This window comes from Mustela nivalis (genome assembly GCF_964662115.1).
Source record: "Mustela nivalis genome assembly, chromosome: 7".
Classification (NCBI taxonomy): Eukaryota; Metazoa; Chordata; class Mammalia; order Carnivora; family Mustelidae; genus Mustela; species Mustela nivalis.
Window position 1 is genome coordinate 117358399 of NC_139026.1, and position 20847 is coordinate 117379245.

General features: G+C 36.8%; 1 protein-coding gene across 28 annotated transcripts in view; it reads left to right on the forward strand.

Annotated features, from left to right (window-relative positions):
* The window catches only part of PARD3 (par-3 family cell polarity regulator), a 649140-nt gene that overhangs the window by 348530 nt on the left and 279763 nt on the right, over positions 1-20847 (forward strand). For all 28 annotated transcript variants that reach the window (XM_082739708.1, XM_082739698.1, XM_082739709.1 and 25 more), the window contains exons 6-7: positions 10858-10949; positions 13187-13270. In XM_082739708.1, coding sequence (XP_082595834.1) covers positions 10858-10949; positions 13187-13270 — 176 coding nt within the window. The remainder of the gene's footprint in view (positions 1-10857; positions 10950-13186; positions 13271-20847) is intronic.

Consider the following 20847-nt stretch of genomic DNA (forward strand, 5'->3'; position numbering starts at 1 on the left):
GTTTTATTAATGTTAATTTCTAATGCTATTATAAGCTGTTGAACCATGATCTAAAATTGAGCATTCAGACTTACCATCATTGCTATGTACTTTGTGTCAAACATATAAGCAGTTTCGTTTTGTTCAAGAGAATACATTCTCTCAATCCCTAGGAAATCTACTGACTAGTTTTTGCTTCATTGAATTCAACTAGAAAATTGAGTGAAAGCACTTTTTTAAAGCTACTTACTTTATTCAAGCTATTTATTGGTTTCAAGTAACTTAATGACTACATTTCATTTGTGAAATTATAATACTGCAGTGGGAAGTAATAAACCGGTACACATTCTAATGCATGTTTACATGTGTGGATTTTGTTACAGGACCCATGTGTTACTCTTTACTTGCTTACTAGTAATTGAAAATAATACAAAACTTTGGGGACTGTTATATGTTTTCTTAGTAAGCCCTTCAAAATTATTAATGGTGAAATATGTGTTTATCATCTAGGAAAGCAGGATAAAAAATATATATGTTGGTCCCTATGGTCCCTATGGAAAGTCCTCTTAGGTGTTTGTGGACCATAGGACCCAGTGATGAACTTGCCTTACTGTGACTTTTTCTCACTAACTCCATTGATTCTGTTTAATTGAAATTTCTCCTAATTATTTAATTTATTTTATATGGCATGTTAAGTCTTTTTCTCATCTTAATCTTTTCTCCCATTTGGAGTGCTACACCCCAAAAATGGTTTTTAAAAATCTCTGCTTGGTTTTTAAGACGGCTTAAATATAATACATATCAATGAATAATCCCATGTTTGTACCTCTTTATAATGTTCTGTTTGATTTTTAAGCCCTTGATTCTTTGCAAAGTCACTTTTCAGAGAAATTATAATACAGTGATATTATGTAATAAAAATAGTTTATAAAAGTATGGTAAGGTTTTAAAAAATCAATAAAAATAGCCTTTATTGTAAGAAGAATTTATGCTCATGGTAAAAATACTTATTTCTATAAAGACACAATAAAAATCACTTTGTAATCTTGCCACCCAAATATAACCACAAGTTAAATTTCCTGATGTTTATTCTTTCTATGTTTCTCTTAAAATGACAGCCCCACCTCCATTTTAATAGTACGTCTCACTCCATATGAAAGTTCATTTATTATCTGTTCAGAATTTAAGTTTTTCTCCAACATAAGTTTTATTATTATTTTCTCTTTTCACACATCCTGGCTCTGACACTCACTAGTTGACTAGGATCACATGCATTACTTACTAGCTTTGGTCACTCTTCCTTGAGTAAAATGGAGTGAAAAAATATGGCAAAACTCAAGACCATGGGCCTTTTTGATGCTGTTTTCAAAATCCCAGCTCAACCACTGCAGGGAACAGTGAAATCTTTTCTAAGCTTAATTTCTCATGATGAGAATTCCCACTTTGTTGTGAGGATTAAATGACAGAGTGTATATGCAGTTTGTGTTGTGTTTTAGATGTGTAGTAAAATTGGTTCTTTCTCTTTTCTCTAAAAACTTTACTTTTATATGTAAGGCGCTTTGCATGTAGTGGTATCCTTGAGTCCATCATAGCTTCCCAGACAGATCATCTTATTTCCTTTCTTTGGATTAGGAATGTAGGGCGTGGTGACATGGCTGAGGTGGGTCTTGTGCCCAGCTCTGTCGTTCAGTGCACCACTGCACATCTGGGCATGCCCAGTACATTTCTAGACATAATATCTCATACAGCGTTTAGTAAACCTTATTGACAAATACTTTGTGTGTCAGCAGCACACCTCTGTTATCCAAACCGCATTGTGAATCCATCACTGGGAACTTGTCATGTGGTTATGTTGCTAAATTATGTTTGGAAAAAAGTTTAACACATAATTCATTAAAAATCTCATATGTTTTGGGGCACCTGGGTGGCTCAGTTGCTTAAGTGTCTGACTCTTGATTTTGCCTCAGGTCAGGGTCCTGGGTCTCAGGGTCCTGTGGTCAAACCCCGTGTAGGGCTCTGCACTTCGCGCCAAGTTTGCTTGAGATTCTCTCTCTTTCTCTCCTGCTACCCCTCCCCCTTCTTGCATACTTATGCACTCTCTAGAATAAAATAAATCTTTAAAATAAAATTCTGTTGTTTTGTTTATTAAAATATGCTTAAGGGTTGTGCTGAGGATTAAACTGAGGTTGTATCGAAGACAAAAGCAGTAGATTCTCTACTAAATGGCACATTGTAGGTCTTCAGTATATATATTAGCAATTATCATTTTTATTTTTGTTATATATTATAAAATTTGCAGGTCTCTTGCCTCTTTAAGAAGTAATTTGCACTGATCACTGGCAAGAAATATTTGTTTCAATTTTTTGTTTATTGATCTAAATGAAAGTTCATTTTTAAATTATTTTAGTTCCTATCAAATATTAATTTTGAAACCATTTTTAAGCCAAGGAGAAAATGTTTTTTGACTGAAAATAGTTGTGTGTAAATATTTTTGAACATATGGTATTTTAATGTACCACTGAATAAGATCTCTTTTTTACTTACCCAGGTATTATTTACTTCACCCCCAAAATAAAACATTTTATTTATTTATTTATTTATTTATTTTTAAAGATTTTATTTATTCTTCAGAGAGAGAGGGAGAGAGAGCGAGCACAGGCAGACAGAATGGCAGGCAGAGGCTGAGGGAGAAGCAGGCTCCCTGCTGAGCAAGGAGCCCGATGTGGGAGTCGATCCCAGGACGCTGGGATCATGACCTGAGCCGAAGGCAGCTGCTTAACCAACTGAGCCACCCAGGCGTCCCCAAAATAAAACATTTTAAAATGTCACCTCGATAAGGTCTAGAAAGTTATTAGAAAGGCAGAATGGTCAGATGAAAAATCCATACATTTCAACAATCCATAAATTAGGAATGTTCAAAAGAAAACAATTGGGTGTTATTCTCATACTCAAGGCCCCTATGAAACCAGATTGATAAGGCTGCCTGGCCATTCGTGTGTGGTGGGGGGACTGGACACCTCATGTGAAGCATGGCTTCAGTATTTTCAAAGTGGTTAAAGATACTTTGATCATGTGTTTGGCATAAATATGGGTAGGAGTGAGGCAGCTGATGCCGGGTGAGATGCAGGATTAGTTACTGAATTCAGTGTTCTTAGTAAGGATTAATATGTAAAGCTTCTTTTGTGTATCATGGGGGCACAGGAAAAAATGGAAGAATTAAGTGAAGGAAGAGATTCTAGTATATGATTGGATCTTGGACCAGATGTCTTCCGGTATGATTCCTCCATGCCCTGAAATTCTAATAATTATGAGGAACCAACTTACATTTTGGAACTTAATTTTGAGATTCCACTCTGCATGTAACAGGTGCAAAGATACATACTTTTTGTTGTTCTCTGTAGTGAGATAGCGTTCATAAATCAGCACCATCTGTTCTCCTTCTAAAGACTCTTCTCTTGCCTTGGGTTGTGTGGAGTCATGTTGTGTATGTTCCAAGACAGGAAATGTTTCATTTCTGTGGTAAATGAAAATTTCATGGGCTGTGTTAAATACTGTGTTTGCCATTCCATTTGATCAGTATTAGCTTGAGCTGGGAATGTTTGGAATCCTGTTGGGGGGATGAAGCTCACATTTAATATTCTACATCACAAGTACTGAATCATTCCTAATATAAGCCCCAGTTATTTGGTGTTGAGCTCTGGGTTCTGTGGTGTTCAATTCATGTTATAATGAACTGCACTGCATTTAAAAGTATAACGGTTATTAATTTCCCAATACAGTACAAGAAAATACTTTTAAGAGGTCTTATTATCTAGTATTGTCTATCCTTCAAGGATTTGAATTAGGTTTTTTTTCATAAATGTTTTTACTCAAGCGGAATATAAAGACCATGAAGTAAAATTATATTACACATTTCCTGATTTTGTTTAGAAGGTTGCTGCTATACATTTACCATTCTCAGTTGAGAAGGCCCCCTCCCCTAGATGTTTTCAATTGTTTTCCATGTGTGATGGGAAATTACTTTTCCCTGGTGATTGGGCCAATTAATCAAGTGGTGGCAACATTAACAGAAAAGCCTTCTGGAATCTTGTTTGTGATACTTAGGGGATATGGAAAGAGATTCCCCTTGGAATTATTTTTCTCTGAATGTGATCCCCCTCAAAAGTGATTTAATTCATGCTGTGAACTTCCAAATAAATATTTTTTGGGGGAGATGGTGTAGCTCATTAGTAGTTAACATGTTTCTCATTAAGTTTGGAAGGCCTTGGAGGTACTCTAAAAAGTGTGAAAAAGACTTTTACTTAAGCATTTTTGTAGCAATATAATTGAACCATTAAAATTATTTTATTGTTAAGAATAATGAAAACACTTGAAAAATATCATAAATTTAACAGGATACCATCAGAACTTTCACTTCCTTTTGCATTTCCTAAACATAAAGATCAAAGATAGGTGTGTAGGAAATTTTAAGGAGGCAAACAACTAATTTTTTATAAAATGTTTTTAAAATGATAAATTATTAACATTATAGGCATTTTTTCACGTAATAACTTTATAGTATTTAATTCCTTGAAGCTTAGAGTTTAAATATAGATGTACAGGTGGTTGGTTTCTAGATAAAGTTTTATTGTGTTCTTATAAAGCAGAATGTGTGCTTTTCATTTCCTTGCTTTTATAAGGAAACCAGTTACAGATTTGTCCTCTTATTTCATATGGTGATTGATAGAGGCAGCATTCAATTTTTAAGTGTTCTAATTACAGATCCTTTTCTTCTTTGCAATGATACCTACTTATGTTTTTGGATATATATATATATATATACATATATATATGTATATATATATTTTAAAATCTGTGACTATAGAGAACATATTCATTACTCAAGCAAGAAAAAATATAACTAGATAAGCTTTGAAATTAGAAAGGTAATTAGGAGTTTAGCCAAATTTAGTTTTCTTAAGCAGGTCATGTGAGTGCATGTGATTTCTGAATGTGTCATCCCTTGGTTCTGTAAGGGCTTTTTAAGTTGAGGGTTAGCCTTGATAGTATTCATATTATGGAGGAGAATAAGATTACTTTTTCCTAGAAGCAAAGAACAAATAAATTCAATGTCTTTATCCCTACTTGTCTAATACACATTTCTAACCTGATCTAAAACTCATCGTCTCACCCAAGCTTATCATCTACTCATTTTCTCCTACTCTTTTTCTCGCCTTTGACTAGAATTCTTCCATCTTTTTAAAAACTTACTTAGATCCATATAATATGGTAAACAAAGGGTTAACAAAATCTTTCCTCTCTTCTGCTTGAGAGTTTAAGCTTTGGTTATTTTTTGGCTCTCTTTTTCTGAAAACCTGATAAAAAGCTTCCATCCACTGTATTTGTATGGTACAAGTGACCTCTGATTAGTAAATTGCATGTGGGCTCAAAAAACGAAGTATGTGACAAGCAGCTCTGCCTGTGGTGTTTTGAGGTGCCTGCTTCTGTGAGGCGTGAGGGAGGCTTTGAAGCCAGAGGAGCCCTCGTAGCCTGCTGACGTGAGTCCTTTCCTGCACCTGAGCTGGGACACCCAGGAATCGCTCTGGGACAGTTATACAGCCTGCTTCTTCCAAGGATCCTGCCTTGCTGGCAGGTTGGGTTTCCAGCCTTAGGTCCTTCGGGAATTTCAAATATGTAGTCAGAATAAACATACTACTGGATGGCTTTTAATGAAAAAAAAAATGAGCACTCTGTTCTGCTCCTCCTGATTGTCCCAGTCCCTCTCCTCAGAGGGACTGTTTATGGATATATTTATTCTGGTACTTACTTCCATGTTTCTAAATAAAATGTTGGGTTGCTCATTCCTGGTTACTGGTTATTGATATCTGTTGACTTGCCACTGTGGAAGATGAAGGTTTTTTCTTTTCTGCCTTTTTTACTTGCCATGTTCCCATTTCTTTGCTCTTATCACATCCGAAGTCTAAGTGAAATCCGTAGCCAGTGCCACATTAGATGGCGGTTTGTGGCTCACTGCGTGACCAGGTAGGCACTCTGATTAACTTTTTTTTCCCCTTACACATTTTCCTTTGCTGTTCCTGGAGTCAATTGCTTTGACCTTTTAAAAATCTATTCTGTTTTATCTGTGTATTTCTAAAACTTTCCCCCACATGCTCTAACAGGTATGTCAAAATATTTCCCAAATATTCAAAAATATCAGACCAGTTATTAATTTCTTTTTTTCTCAGGGAGATAGACTTTCCAGACTCCTCTGTTCTGTTGTTCTAATCTGACTTGGCTGCTGCTTCTCTGAGCTTTCTTTTCACCTTATTCTAGGACTTTCCTTGGGTTCTGTCCATTGCTTTATTGAATTTCTTGGATTTTGCTGGAGCACATCCAAAAATAGCTTAATATGAAAAGATTCATGAGAAGTGAAGACTTTGCCTATCTCAAGATTTTTTTTTTTCAGCTTTCATACTTGATTTTTCTTTGGTTGGTTGGTTGAACATAGAAATCCCCACTGAAAAATTTGGTTTAATATAGAAGGTATGACTCTAGTAGAATTTAATGTTACTTTAAAAGGCATTGTTATGATAGAGCATTTTGTTACTGATACTCCTAGTCTTTATTTGCTAGCAGTCATACAAATGCTACCATTTGGCAGTGCTTAGATTAAGCACTGTTGTTGAGAGATAATTCTCCATTGTTCTCTTCCATTATTTAATGCCTTGAGAGCGGAAGCCTTTGTTGTGGACTATCCCTGCAAGGATGTATGTACAGCAAACAGCCTTGGAAGATAGATATAGTGTGTCCTGCCACAGCAGTGGGCAGACACACTTTTGCCTATGTAAGATATTTGGGTTCCCTCAGCTCAGATTTATTCTGTGTGCACCAGCGTTCCTTACTTTGTAAGAATTTTAGCTGGAGAAATGTGCGTAGCCAAGAATGATACTTTGGCTATTGCTGTAGTAAACAGTCCTTTGTCTCTGATCTAGGGGTCTCGTTTTTTTCCTCTAACATCCATGGAACTGTGCAGGCTAAGTTTGGGATAAAATCATAGGTTCTTCAAAGTTGTTTTTTTTAAAGATTTTATTTATTTGTCAGAGAGAAAGAGAGCACACGAGTGCACAAGCAGGGGGAGCTGCAGGCAGAGGGAAAAGCAGGCTTCCCACAGAACGAGGAGCCGGATACTGGACTCTATGTCAGGTCTCTGATCCTGACTTGAGCCAAGGGCAGATGCTTAACAGACTGAGCCACCCAGGCATCGTTCTTGACATTTCTTTTTCCTCTGAAAATTTCCTCGACCAGTAACCCATAGTGTTTTCATCCTCATGCCATGTATTTGACTGTATACAGCATTTAGTTGTTTGTACTTTTTAATGAGGATTCTCATTTCAAAGACATTTTACAATGAAGGTACTTTGTATATAGCAAAGCACAACAAATATCAGGTTTTTTGAAGGTTTCTAAAATGTAGATTTTATGTTTGAGTAGATAATATGCTTAATATTAGTAGGTGGGCAAATGCTTAATATTAAGGTGTCTCGTAAGGCACAAAGTATGAAAGGATGAATGTATTCTCTTAAAATATAATGGTGTAACACTACCGTAAATCGTTTATTTGCAGTATGTTTCATATGTCATGTATTTCTCTTTTCAGTACCAGCTAACATTTACTGGGCAATTACTATGTGTCAGGCACCATGTTATACTTGTTTTACAGGTTACCTTATCCCTCTCAGTAGTCCTAGGAAGATGTTTTTATTGTTTGTATTTTACAAAAGAAGGAATAGAAATAGAAGGGGTATATAACTTGCCTAAGGATATAAAATTGGCAAATGGTAGAGTTGGTACTCACACCCAAGGCCATTTGATTCTTGAACCCGAGCTCTCCTATAAAATGCTATAAAATGGAGAGAAGGGAAAAGATTAAAAAGTGTGTTTTCTAGGGTACCTGGGTGGCTCAGTGGGTTAAAGGTTCTGCCTTCGGCTCAGGTCATGTTCCCAGGGTCCTGGGATTCAGCCCCACATTGGGCTCTCTGCTCAGCGGCGAGCCTGCTTCCCCCTCTCTCTCTGCCTACTTGTGATCTCTCTCTGTCAAGTAAATAAATAAAATATATTTTTTTTAAAAAGTGTATTTTCTCATCTGGAAGTTTTTAACAGTGTATAGTTTAAATTAGTATTTTAGGCCTTTGTTATTGATTTGACATAAAAGCCAAGTTCCATTTTCCGTGTCTATAATGGAATTCAGTATATAACTTGTGCTAAAAGTTACCAGGTTCAGTCACAGCTTTTTAAAAGTACAAAACAACAAAGTAAAGTGACACAGGAGCTGATATTCACCCATCCAAAAGTTGGGAAATTTTCAGTTGTGGTTCCCACAGCAATTGCATCTCCGCCTCAGGGCAGTGAATGTTGCGATTTAAACTGAACACCATATGCAGCTGCATGAAATAATATTCTACATGCTCTTGGGGGCCTGATAATGGCCACTGTGGGAACAATGAATGTGTAAATTATCAGTTACTCTTTTATCACTGTAGTTTGAGGCATTTCATTTATGTGGCTGTTTCGTAGTACAACTTAGGTGTTTTGCTGGTAATACATCATGGTGGCATTTCAGTGGTGCTTAAATTATTAATGAATCCTGAACTGAAATGTTTTTAACTTGAAAGATTATTTTTATGTTTTCCATCTGATTTATAAACAATCTCTTTGGCTCTCCTCCCTACCCCCACTGCCAATGGAAAAGCATAATTTTAGGAGTCTTGTTTACATTTAAAGTGTGGTTCTTAGGCAGGTTCAAGATGCTGGTTAACCTTTGAAATGTATTGTGTGCTTGTGCTTAAAAGAGATAGATGACTAAGAAGTGCATATTAGAGCCTCTTAAATCATAGGATCATCAATCTTCAAGTACCTTCACTTCATGCACTGCACCGCCATTGAAGACACATGGAACCTATCTACAATTCATAGAAAAACTTGGTGCATTCACCTTCTTATTTTGGTTGATTCTCAGAGGTATTGTCAGTTGGGTGTTACCAGTTGCTCTGGGTTGGCTTAATACTGCTTGAAGAATTTAAAATACTGCTTTAACAGTGCGCTGAACCTACTTATCATTTTGTTGATTGATGACTTTGTTGATGGCATATATATTTCTGCTATGAGTCTCTCAAATACATGATTAAAAATACAAAATTTTTCTTCTTAGTGGCGCCTGGGTCGTGATCCCGGGGTCCTGGGAGCAAGCCCTAATCAGGCTCCCTGCTCCGTGGGGGCAGCCCTCTTCTCCCTCTCCCACTACCCCTGCTTGGGTTCCTGCTTTCACTGTCTCTCTCTGTCAAATAAATAAAATCTTTAAAATATTTTTTCTTTTTTAAAGAAGACTTTTTCTTTAAAAGTTTTAAAACTTTTCTTTTCTGCAGTTTAATAAATTCACATAGAAAATCCCTGTTACCAAATTTATATAGTAGAAAGGGATGGACCTAACACATTATATGCTTATATAAGTTGTATGTATAAACTTCCAAGAAACAGATTAAATAAATTTTATTTATGTGTATTTGGAAACTTATTAAACTTATTACCCCAAAGATTTCTCGGGATGATTTTGTTTTTATTAGCAAAATATATGGACTATCTGCTGGGTACCAGGTACTAAAGGATCCAAGATGAAGACGCTGAGCCTCTGAGCAACTATGATTAGAGATTTCAAGTCTTTTCTAAATATTCTAATTTGGTTAAAAAGGCCTTTGGTATCAGTCATTCATGTTTATTATTATTCAAAGTATCCTGAAAAGCCATCCTAACTGTGAACTTTTAATGAAAAGACAGTGACCAAGGTTATAAAATGAGGGATATTGTTGAGTGGCCATTTCATTTCTTTTTAGGCGCCATCTCATTTATTCCACATACACCTTTTGCAGGACCAGTGTACTTACCTGGTTTCTACAACATGTTGAACATAATATTCTACAAAATTCTGCCTTCATTAAAGATACAAAAGTGAGGGTGGATTATTTTGCTCTTTGTGCCTGTTCCTATGCTTTAAGCTTCATAATAGACATAAACAAGGGGTGCCTGGGTGGCTCAGTGGGTTAAGCCGCTGCCTTCGGCTCGGGTCATGATCTCAGGGTCCTGGGATCGAGTCCCGCATCGGGCTCTCTGCTCAGCAGGGAGCCTGCTTCCCTCTCTCTCTCTCTCTCTCTGCCTGCCTCTCCGACTACTTGTGATTTCTCTCTGTCAAATAAATAAATAAAATCTTAAAAAAAAATAGACGTAAACAGGTGGTTCTTTATGGCTAAGATCTTAATGCCTTCAGAGATACTTCTAAATAACCAGTCAACTGGCTTAGGGTGTCTTTATGTGAAATTTCAGGGGATGAAGGATTTGAGTCTAGTGTGGTACTTCCTGCACGCTCATTTTGATGAGCTGATTTAGAGGGAGCATTGATTTAGGAAGAACATGAAGATTTTGGTAGTCATTAAGGTTTCTAATGGTCTCAACTGTTGGGGTTAGTAAAAATTTTAAACATGTATTGCCTGTGCCCTGTACATTTACTTATTAACATAACATTTTAGTAATGTATAATTATTCCTGAAAACATACATGGAAAAGTGAAATAAAAATGATAAAGTTCCCGTAAGTAGAAGTTCTTTCCTTATTGCAGTGGTGTCTTGTCTACCACCTGGATATGCTAACTCAGGGAACTGTGGCTCTAAAATACAGCTTGGCATATACACATAGCTACCTTATCACTAACATTGATACTCCCTAGAGGAAGGACCTAGTTAACACGATCAGAATGCCTACCCAACTCCAGTTTTATCCAGTTTCCTTTCACATGATGGAAGTAAACCTAACATGGAGTACATTTCTCTTCTTTGTGCTATGTGTCTCTAGGATGAGGATGGGACAGAAGAAGATAACAGTCGCGTTGAACCCGTTGGACATGCTGACACTGGTTTGGAGAACATACCCAGCTTTTCTCTGGAGTAAGTTATGGATGGTTTTAACTAATTTTGTAATATACATGTAGCATCACTGATAGCAACAAGTATTCCAAAAGCATATGGCATGCGGTATGTTTGTGCTTAGTTAAAAACATGCCTTGCATTGGTTTGTTTTCCAAAAAGCATCTTTGATCTATTGCGTTAAGTACGTAACGTAAGAAGTACAGCATGGAAATTCCCATGGACCTGTCCTGGTTTCATACCTTGGCAAATACTATTAAATGACAATACGAAATAGTATTTGATTGAAAATGTTTGTCATGTTAACAGCATTGTAACTGTTTTCAAATTGCTTTCTATGTCCGTGTTTTGGTCATTTGTTTGTTCTTCAACTTTGCTAAGTTAAAAAAAAATGTAGATATACTTTGCTTGAAAAACCAGTTTGAGCATGTAAGCATTAGTCATTTTAGTATATATGTTTTCGATTTGAAGAAATGGACTTTCTCAAGATATCTGTTGAAGAATTAGAGTCATAGGTTAGGGATTTAAATGTGACTTTAGGTATAAAAGGACAAGGAAAACTTTACTATATTATCACAACTTTACAATTATCTTATGTATTGACATGTTTAAGTGGAAAGTGTTCTCAGGACTTCTTCGCTTGGTAGTTTAGACCGGGGAGGGCAATCATTCTGAAGTTTTGTTTGACTTTGGGTAAAGTTGAGGGAACCTAGATAATCGGCATTTCAACTCTTAATTCTCTCTTTCCTTGGTCTTCCAAGGGAGCTTTTTCAGTGAGATTAAACAGGGTCTAGAATCGGGGATGTTTAGATAGACAGCAACCAGTAGTCTCTATTAAAGTTAAGAAGTACTTGCCATGTCCTACTTCTTTTCAGAAAGAATGTGGAATAAAATAAATTTATTAAAGTTACCATTACTATTTTCATTTGACAAACTAATCCTTGAATAGATATTCAAATGATACATAACAGTATCTAAAATAAGAAGTTGTGAAATTCTATGAAAATACAAAAATTAATTTGTTTAAATAGTATTACTTCTATAAATATTTTGGCAGTTTGGCAGAATTTTAATTTTTTCCTAGTTAACATATGTGATTACATCTATACACATATTCTTAATTTTGTTTTGATTTGTTTGATATCACTGTATTTTTCTTTTAGTCTTTGTATTATATAACGAGGACAGTTAATAGTATCTAGGATAACTTTAGGTTTTTATTTAAGAAATACAACTGAAGGATTGGTATTTCCATTATGTAAGAACTAAACTGAGATCTTTGTCAAATCCATTGGTAATCATAGTTGTCCAGCTTGCTTCTACTAGATATTTAATTGAAATACTATTTTTAAAAATTGATTGTTAGATAAGACCTGCTTATATTTCTGTGCACTACACACACACACACATACACACACAGAAAACTATGAAGAAAATGAAATCTCATTGAAAAGAATTAGAAAATTTACATTCTCCAAATTAACCAGTTTTCATTAAACTCAGGCTTAATAGTAAAGTACTTCCATTATGTAATAGAAGTAGCTTCATATTACTTACATCTCTCTTCACAACTTTAAAGTTTGGTTACAAACACTTAGAGAAATTATTTGATTTTTTAGCAGGTATCTACTGGCTTTGAGGAATGAGTTTCATTCCCGGCATTGTGGGATATTTCCGGAAGCTTAGGACTTTGTATTGTTGTGGGATAATGTGGGCAGGAAGGATCGCTGGATCACATCTGGCCTGTCCCCAACAGGGGCAAAACACACTGGACTATTGGAAGGATTGATAATGTGACCGAGGCAGGAGCACTTTGTAAATTTTAAAGTGCTGTGTGGCCAAAAGCCCTTTATTCATTTACTCTTCCTTGTCCTTGAAATAAATACTGGGATGGAACGTTTTCAGTGGAAGTCTAGAGATCTGACTCACAAAATGTATACTTGTATTACACATACAAGAGTGTGGTCCGAGAGAGAGGGTTCTGTGTCATTTTAATGTCATTGTTCTGCTGCTTGCTCTCTCCCCATGCCGTCAGGCTAGTGTGCAGGTATGTACTGTTTACTGTCGCTCTCATCCTCACGCTTATGTTCCAGAATGTGTACGTGTATGCGTGTGCGCTTGGTGAGATTTTCGTTGTGTTCTCTTCTGTTGTTGATCGTGTGTCCGTGTTGTAGCAGGTTTTTTTTGTTTTGTTTTGTTTCGGTTTTGGTTTGTTTACAGTACATGTTCATGCTCCCTCATTCATCATTGTCTCACAGTGATATGGTAAAGCTCGTACGAGTCCCCAACGATGGAGGGCCTCTGGGAATCCATGTAGTGCCTTTCAGTGCTCGAGGCGGCAGGTAACGTATCCTGGAGGTTTTTAATTGAATCCTAATGTTGAGTGTTTTATCTTCATTTATGCCCATCTACAGAGTGGTGTTGATTTAGCATATGCTTAATAGGAACATTTTCATTTGGGGCCAACTGCTCGTTCATTCAGACGTATACATCATAATCACAGAAAGCACTTACGCTGATGAAGAAATCAAGCATTTAAATTATTCTAATAATGTTATTGGTCATCACACATCCCTGCAAACATTTTACTTCACTGTGTATTGATGAAACACTTTAGAGTCAGAACTCCAGCTGAATTTGCAAAATTAAGGGAGAGCTTAAAGCAGTTTTCTGGAAAAACTTACCTAATAAAAATGATCTGAGTAACTTAGGTAATGATTCATTTAAAATTCATTTTTAGGTTTAATTAGTTCTTAAATTTTTGTAAGATTTTTATGATTATGTGTGAAACCTAAATAAGCTATTGATTTATCTCCTATCGTGTGGTCTGTGGCTCCTTCTCTTCAATCTCTGCACACTCAAATGTTAGAGTTTTGTATCATTAATTACTTCATTACTTTTTTAGAATGCATATCTATTTTAATTAATTTTTTTATTTTTTATAAACATATATTTTTATCCCCAGGGGTACAGGTCTGTGAATCACCAGGTTTACACACTTCACAGCACTCACCAAAGCACATACCCTCCCCAATGTCCATAATCCCACCCACTTCTCCCAAACCCCCTCCCCCCAGCAACCCTCAGTTTGATTAAGAGTCACTTATGGTTTGTCTCCCTCCCAATCCCATCTTGTTTCATTGATTCTTCTCTGATATGAGGAAGTGGTGATACAACATGGGGGCTTAAGTGGGTAGAATGCATATCTTTAAAAACTTCGAATGTCATATGAATTACTTTTACTCTGGTGCTGCGTTCTGTGAAAAGTATTACTGGATTTATTAAAAATTTTTGTTTTAATATCTTTAAATACTGTGAATTGATTTTGCGACTCATGGTTGACGGGCATCTGTCAATAACCCGTGAAGTGCTCACATCCTTGTCCTGGAGAAATGAGCTGTTCAGGGCCTGAGGTTTACTTGTATCCTCTCTTAAAGCCCCATTCAGTAGTTACCCAGTGAAATATACTTACGAACTATTTGGCTTATTTCGACCTTCTTTCTTCTATTGTTGCCATTATTACAATTTTTTTAAACTTCCTTTACACTGGGAGAAGGAAGAGGAAAGCTGGAAAGTGGACTTAGACCAGGGACTGAGGATGTGAAACACAGTTTACACAATTGCCAGTGAATTAGAAGTGTCTAGTATGTTGTAAAAAACAGGTGGGCTGTCACTGATTAGTGTGTGATTAAATTATTTAATTTTTTAAATTGAGTATTTGAGCAATTGTACTACTTCCTGGTAAACGCTTCTAATGGTGATGACTCCAGGTTTCACCTCTTTGGCGAAGCACCTACTTGATGAGATGTCTGGAAGTTGAAACTTTGATTTACCTAGAACTCTGCTGGAGTAGGAGACTTGACAATTAGTGTCCTATAACAAGCTTTGAAATTCACCTTGAATTTTGAGGTGGCATTGTATTCACAGGGCTGTGACTGCTTTCCCTTTTTTCCTTCTTCTCTTCTTTGTTTATTTTTAAACTCTGGAGAAGCATTGAAATTTCTTCAAGGTGATTTCATGTAAACATGCTTAGTTCTTTTTCAAAAATGTCCTTTGCCTTTATTTCCTTTAAAGGATACAATTTTAAACGATCTCAAAAGTTAAGCCTTTTTTCATTTTATTTCATGAGTAGAAAAAATGATATGGTAAAGCACATGCATTGTAGCTTCCAAATATTAGTGTACATTTATCTCCCTGTGGGATATAACTTTTCACAAATGAGATTTAATTGTGTATACACCACCTCTGAACCAGTGTTTCATTTTTTGTTATTATTGAAGTATAATTGATGTACAATATTCTATTAGTTTCAGATGTTCAACATAGTGATTTGACATTTGTATATATTATGAAATGATCACTGTAGTAAGTCTAGTTACCATCTGTCACCATACAAAGTTAATAATATTATTATCTGTATTCCCCATGCTGCACATTATATCCCCATGAATTATTTATTTTGTAACTGGAAGTTTGCTTCTCTTGATCCCCTTCACCCAGTTTACCCGCCCCCCAAACTCCCTCTCCTGTGGCAGCCACCCGTCTGTTTTCTATGAGTCTGGTTTTGCTTTGTTTTGTTTGCTCATCTGTTTTGTGTTTGAGATTCCACATGAAAGTGAAATCCTGTGTTATTTGTCTTTCCTTGTTTGACTCATTTCACTTAGCTTAATAACTTCAGGGTCTATCCATGTTATCACAGATGGCAAGATTTCATCCTTTTTTATGGCTGAGTGGTATTCTGTTGTAGATATACCGCATATTTATCCAGTCATCTAGGGATGGACACTTAAGTAGTAGCTTCCATGTCTCGGCTATTGTAAACAATGCTGTAATGAACATGGGGTGTCTGTATCTTTTACAGTTAGTGTTTTGTTTTCTTTGGATAAATACCCAGAGGTGGATTTGCTGGATTGTCTGATAGTTCTGTTTGTAATTTCCTGAGAAACCTCTGTACTGTTTTCCATAGTGCTGGCACTAATCATTCCTGCCAACAGTGAACGAAGGTTTCCTTTTCTCCACGTCCTCAAGAATACTTGTTATTTTAGTGTGTATGTGTGTGAGGGGGAAATTGATAATAGTCATTCTGACAAGGCTAAGGGGATCTTGCTGTGGTCTTGATTCCCATTTCCCTGATGATTAGTGATGTCAAGCATCTTTTCATATGCCCGTTGGCCTATTTGTATGTCTTCTTTGGGAAAGAGGTCTACTCAGATCTTCTGCCCAATTTTTCTTTCTTTCTTTTTTTTTTTTAGATTTTATTTTATTTTTTATTTGACAGAGAGAGAGCGAGTGAGAGAGGGAACACAAGCAGAGAGAGTGGGAGAGGGGAGAAGTAGGCATCCCACAGAGCAGGGAGCCGGGTGTGGGGCTTGATCCAATGACCCCAGGATTATGACCTAAGCCAAAGACAGATGCATAAGAATTCAGCCACCCAGGCGCCCCTCTTCTGCCCATTTTAATTTTTTTTATTTTTAGTATTTATTTATTTTTTTGCTTTTGGGTGGTGTGATGTTATTAGCTGCTTTTATAATGTATGAATCTCAAATATTATCTCCTATTTAGTACATTGCCTTTTCATTTTGGTGATAGTTTCCTTCACTTACAAAAAATGTGTTCATTGGATATACTCCCATTTTTGTTGTTGTTGTTGTTTGTTTGTTTTGTTTTTAAAAGATGTACTTATTTTAGAGAGAGAAAATCCTCAAGCAGACTCCCTGCTGAGTCAGGAGCTCCATGCAGGGCTCTATTGCAGGACCCTGAGATCAAGACCTGAGCTGAAATTAAGAGTCAGATGCTCAGCTCACTGTGTCACCCAGGCATCCCACCCATTTATTTATTTTTGCTTTTATTTTCTTGCCTGTAAAGTCAGATCCAGAAAAAGGTATCTCACTAAGACTGGTATCAAGGAACTTAATCACCTGTGTTTTCTTTTTGGATTTTTATGGCTTCAGGTCTAACATTCAAATCTTTAATCCACCTTTAGTTAAATTTTGCATATACTTTAAGACGGTGGTCTGGTTTCATTCTTTTCATTCTTTTGCATGTAGCTGTCCAGGTTTCCCAACACCATTTGTTGATGAGACTGTCTTTGCCCCTTAACTGACTGTGCCACCCAGGCGCCCCTATCTTTAACTTTTGATATTTATTTACAACATGTCTTGGTGTTGATCTTTCTGGATCATCTCATTTGGGACTTTCTGTGCTTCTTGGATCTGGATATCTTTTTCCTTTTCCAGGTTCGGGAAATTTTCAGCCATTATTTCTTCAAATAGGTTTTCTGCCCCCTTCTTTCTCTCTTCTCCGTCTGGACTTGTATAATGTGAATGGAATATATTTGATATTTTCCCACAGATCCTTAAATCTGTCCCCATTGAAATAACTTGCTTATCTTTTTCTGTTCTGTTTGGGTGATTTCCCCTCCCCTGACTTTCAGGTCACTGATTCATTTTTCTGTCATCTAGCCTCCTTTTGATTCTGTCTAGTGTACTTTTCACAGCAGTTACTCTATTCTTTTGCTTTGTGACTTGCATTTGGTACTTATATTTTTCTGTCTCCTTGTTGAAGTTCTTGGTTTGTTCATCCATTTTCTTCTGACTTTCGTTAGCATCTTTACGACCATTACTTTGACATTTTTCTTGGATAAATTACTTCTGTTTCATTAAGGCTTTTTTCTGGGATTTTATTTTGTTACTTCATTTGGAACATGTTCCTCTGTTTCCTCATTTTACTTGACTCTATTTTTGTGTATTTTGCAGCAGCTGTATCTCTCTGTCCTGAGGAGTGGTTCAGTTTAGGAGATGAACCTTAACATTTAACCTTGCCCTTGCTCTTGGTTGTCTCTTGCCCAGTTGTATCAGTTCTGTGGAGTCAAAAAACCTAATCTCCCCCCACCCCTACCTGTGACTGGCACTCACAGGATATGCCCTGTGTGCTCTACACATGGCTGTCCAACTAAGGCAGGGTTGCATGAGCAGCTAAGGGCAGAAGGCATGGCTCTACTCACCTGCTGCACTTGGAGGTGCTGGCAGTGGGGAGAAGGGGTTGGTTTCCCGTAGCTGTTAGCTAGCTAGAGTGAGGCACAAAAAATGGCACCCACAACACTATCACTAGCAATGTAGAAGTAACCTATAAAAATGGCACCTGCCAGCATTCTGTCCCTGGAGAGAATACCAAGAGACGTCTACCCCTCTGGTAGATCCTTTAAGTTTAGCAAGTGAAATTCCTTCATCTGTGGTCTAGACTTTTTTCAAACTGCAGCTTTTTGAGCTGGGTCCAATGTGTGAGCTCCCTAAGAGGGAAATCTTTATTCTTGATAGCCCTGTGGTTCTCCTTAATGTAATTCCTGTTGGCTTTCAAAGCCAGACATTTTGGGGGTTCCTCTCTCTGGTTCAGGCCCAGAGAGTTGTGCGTGTCTAGTGTGAAGTACAAACCCCTTGCTCCTCAGGAAGAAGATGTGTATATGTAGTGATTTATGTATGTGTATATCTATTTATATTTGTGTTATATTTCAAGTTTTTTCCCAATTGTGGGTCACTATGTTGGGGGATCTTGGCAAGAGCACATGTCCGTGTGGTCTTTTCATCCTTTCTTACAGAGTAGCTGTTCAGCTGGTTCTCAAGTTCCTTTCTGGTGGAACAGTTCCATATGCAGCTGTATGTGTGTTGTATCTGTAGGGGGACATAAGTTTAGGATCTTCCTACACTGCCCTCTTGATCCACTTTCTGCCCTGCCACTTAAATGAGACTTAACCGGTATTTCAATTACAAGCATGTCATTTTTACACATTTTCTGTCATTTATTACACATTTCCTCCCTCAATGTGAAAGGATATTAGGATAAAATAAATAGGTGAAAAGCCTAGAGCAAAAGGAGAATAAGATAGAAAAGTAAATGCAGTATAGATTAATTCAGTGGAAGCAATTTCACAGAATCCATCAGACACTGGTTACCATGGTGTTTAGAGATACAGAACACATTCAAGAAGGCAACTATCCCTTTGCAGAACTACAAGTTGTTTTATAACTGAGTCATTTTTAATCCCTGTTGATTTGGCATTTAAAGAAGAAAATCTTGTGTAGCTTTCTTATATAAGGGACAAGGCGATTAAGAAAATCAGGTTCTTTATAAAATCTTTTTAGGCATTTCCCGTTTTCATATTGGGAAACAACAGAAATATTTGTTTGTTTTTTTTCTCAATATTTGTATTGCATTTTTAAGCTTCTGCATGGATTCGAGAGTCATGGTTCTTCAGAGTTAGGTTGTCATTGGGAGAGAAGAAAATAGGCACACTGCTCAGAATCATAGAAGTCAAGACACCCTCATGGTCCTTGTTCTCAGAAATGCTTATAGGCAGATTCTTCTGATTCAAACAGAAACCTTCCCAAGTATTTACTGTGTGATGATTCCTGTGTTAGGTGCTAGGAAACAAAGATGAACAGGACATAGTCTTTCTCTAGAGATTTGCAGTCAAGATGCAGTGATGGCCAAGAAATCACACAATTATAACTATGTGATAAATGTTGATAGGTAATAGGTACTCTGTGAGTTGATAGAAGAATTGTCTGAATTATGTAACTGAAGCTGGCCTGTTGCCGAAGATGATTTTAAATGTGATGACAGCTTATAAAGGGAGCTACATCAGCTCCGTGGTGGCTGCAAGGGCAAATTAAGCAATGGAGTATAGCAGAAAGGAAGAAATTAAGTGGAACTCGTGAAGAAATTGCATATATATCTAGTGGGAATAAAAGAATACATATTCATGGGATGTAAGTTGAAATTTCCAAGAATAACTTCTCTTTTACAAAATTCCAATCATACTTGGGCTTTCTCAATTTTGGAGATACGACTAATTGAATAACACTCACTGAATACTTATTTTTGTAAAAGTGACCCATATATGTCAGAATTGCTTTTTGATTTGGATTTCAAAGTCAAAAAGTCTAAGGAACCATGTGGGATGTGAATTATATATCATAAAGAGAAGACACACAATGCAGGATATCTCGAATACAAATACAATTCAGAAAAATAGGCAGAAATGTGAAGTCAGTGTTAGAGAAATTCTTAAAGCCACTTAAGTATTATTATGGCCTGAGGGATAATGAAATTTTTTGAATAAGAATCTTGCTGGGCCTACTTAAAAAGACTATTTTCTGGAGTACAGTTGGATGGTCTTTTTTGATTGGAGGCATCAGCGACAGCTGACATATGCCAGCTCATTCCCCAACCACTGCCTCACTACCTAGACACAGAGACGACAGATGCCTGGAAAAGACAGTGCCATCTTCCCATTGTTGCTGTTTCTTTTTTTAATTTTTTTTAAAGATTTTATTTATTTATTTGACACAGAGAAAGAGCACAAGCAGGAGGAGTGGCAGGCAGAGGGAGAGGGAGAAGCAGGCTCCTCAAGGAGCAAGGAGCCCAATGCGAGGCTCAATGCCAGGATTCTGGGATCATGACCTGAGCTGAAGGCAGTCGCTTAACCAATTGAGCCACCCAGGTGCCCCTAAGATTTTGTTTGTTTGTTTTTAATTCCAGTTAACATACAGTGTAATACTAGTTTTAAGTATATAATATAGTGATTGATCACTTCCATACATCACCTTGGGGATCACAGCAAATGGGTCCTTCATTCCCATCAGCTGTTTACCCCATTCCCAGCCCATCTGCTTTCTGGGAACCATCACTTTGTTCCCTGTAGTTAAGAGTCTATTTCCTTGTTTGCCTCTCCTCTTCTGCTGTGTTTTTTCTTTTCTCTTTGCACATTTGTTTTCTCTCTTAAATTCCACATATAAGTGAAATCATATGGCATTTATTTGTCTTTCTCTGACTTACTTTGCTTAGCATTGTACTCTCTAGTTCCATCCATGTCATTGCAAATGGCAAGATCTCATTTTTTTTAATGGCTGAGTAATATTCC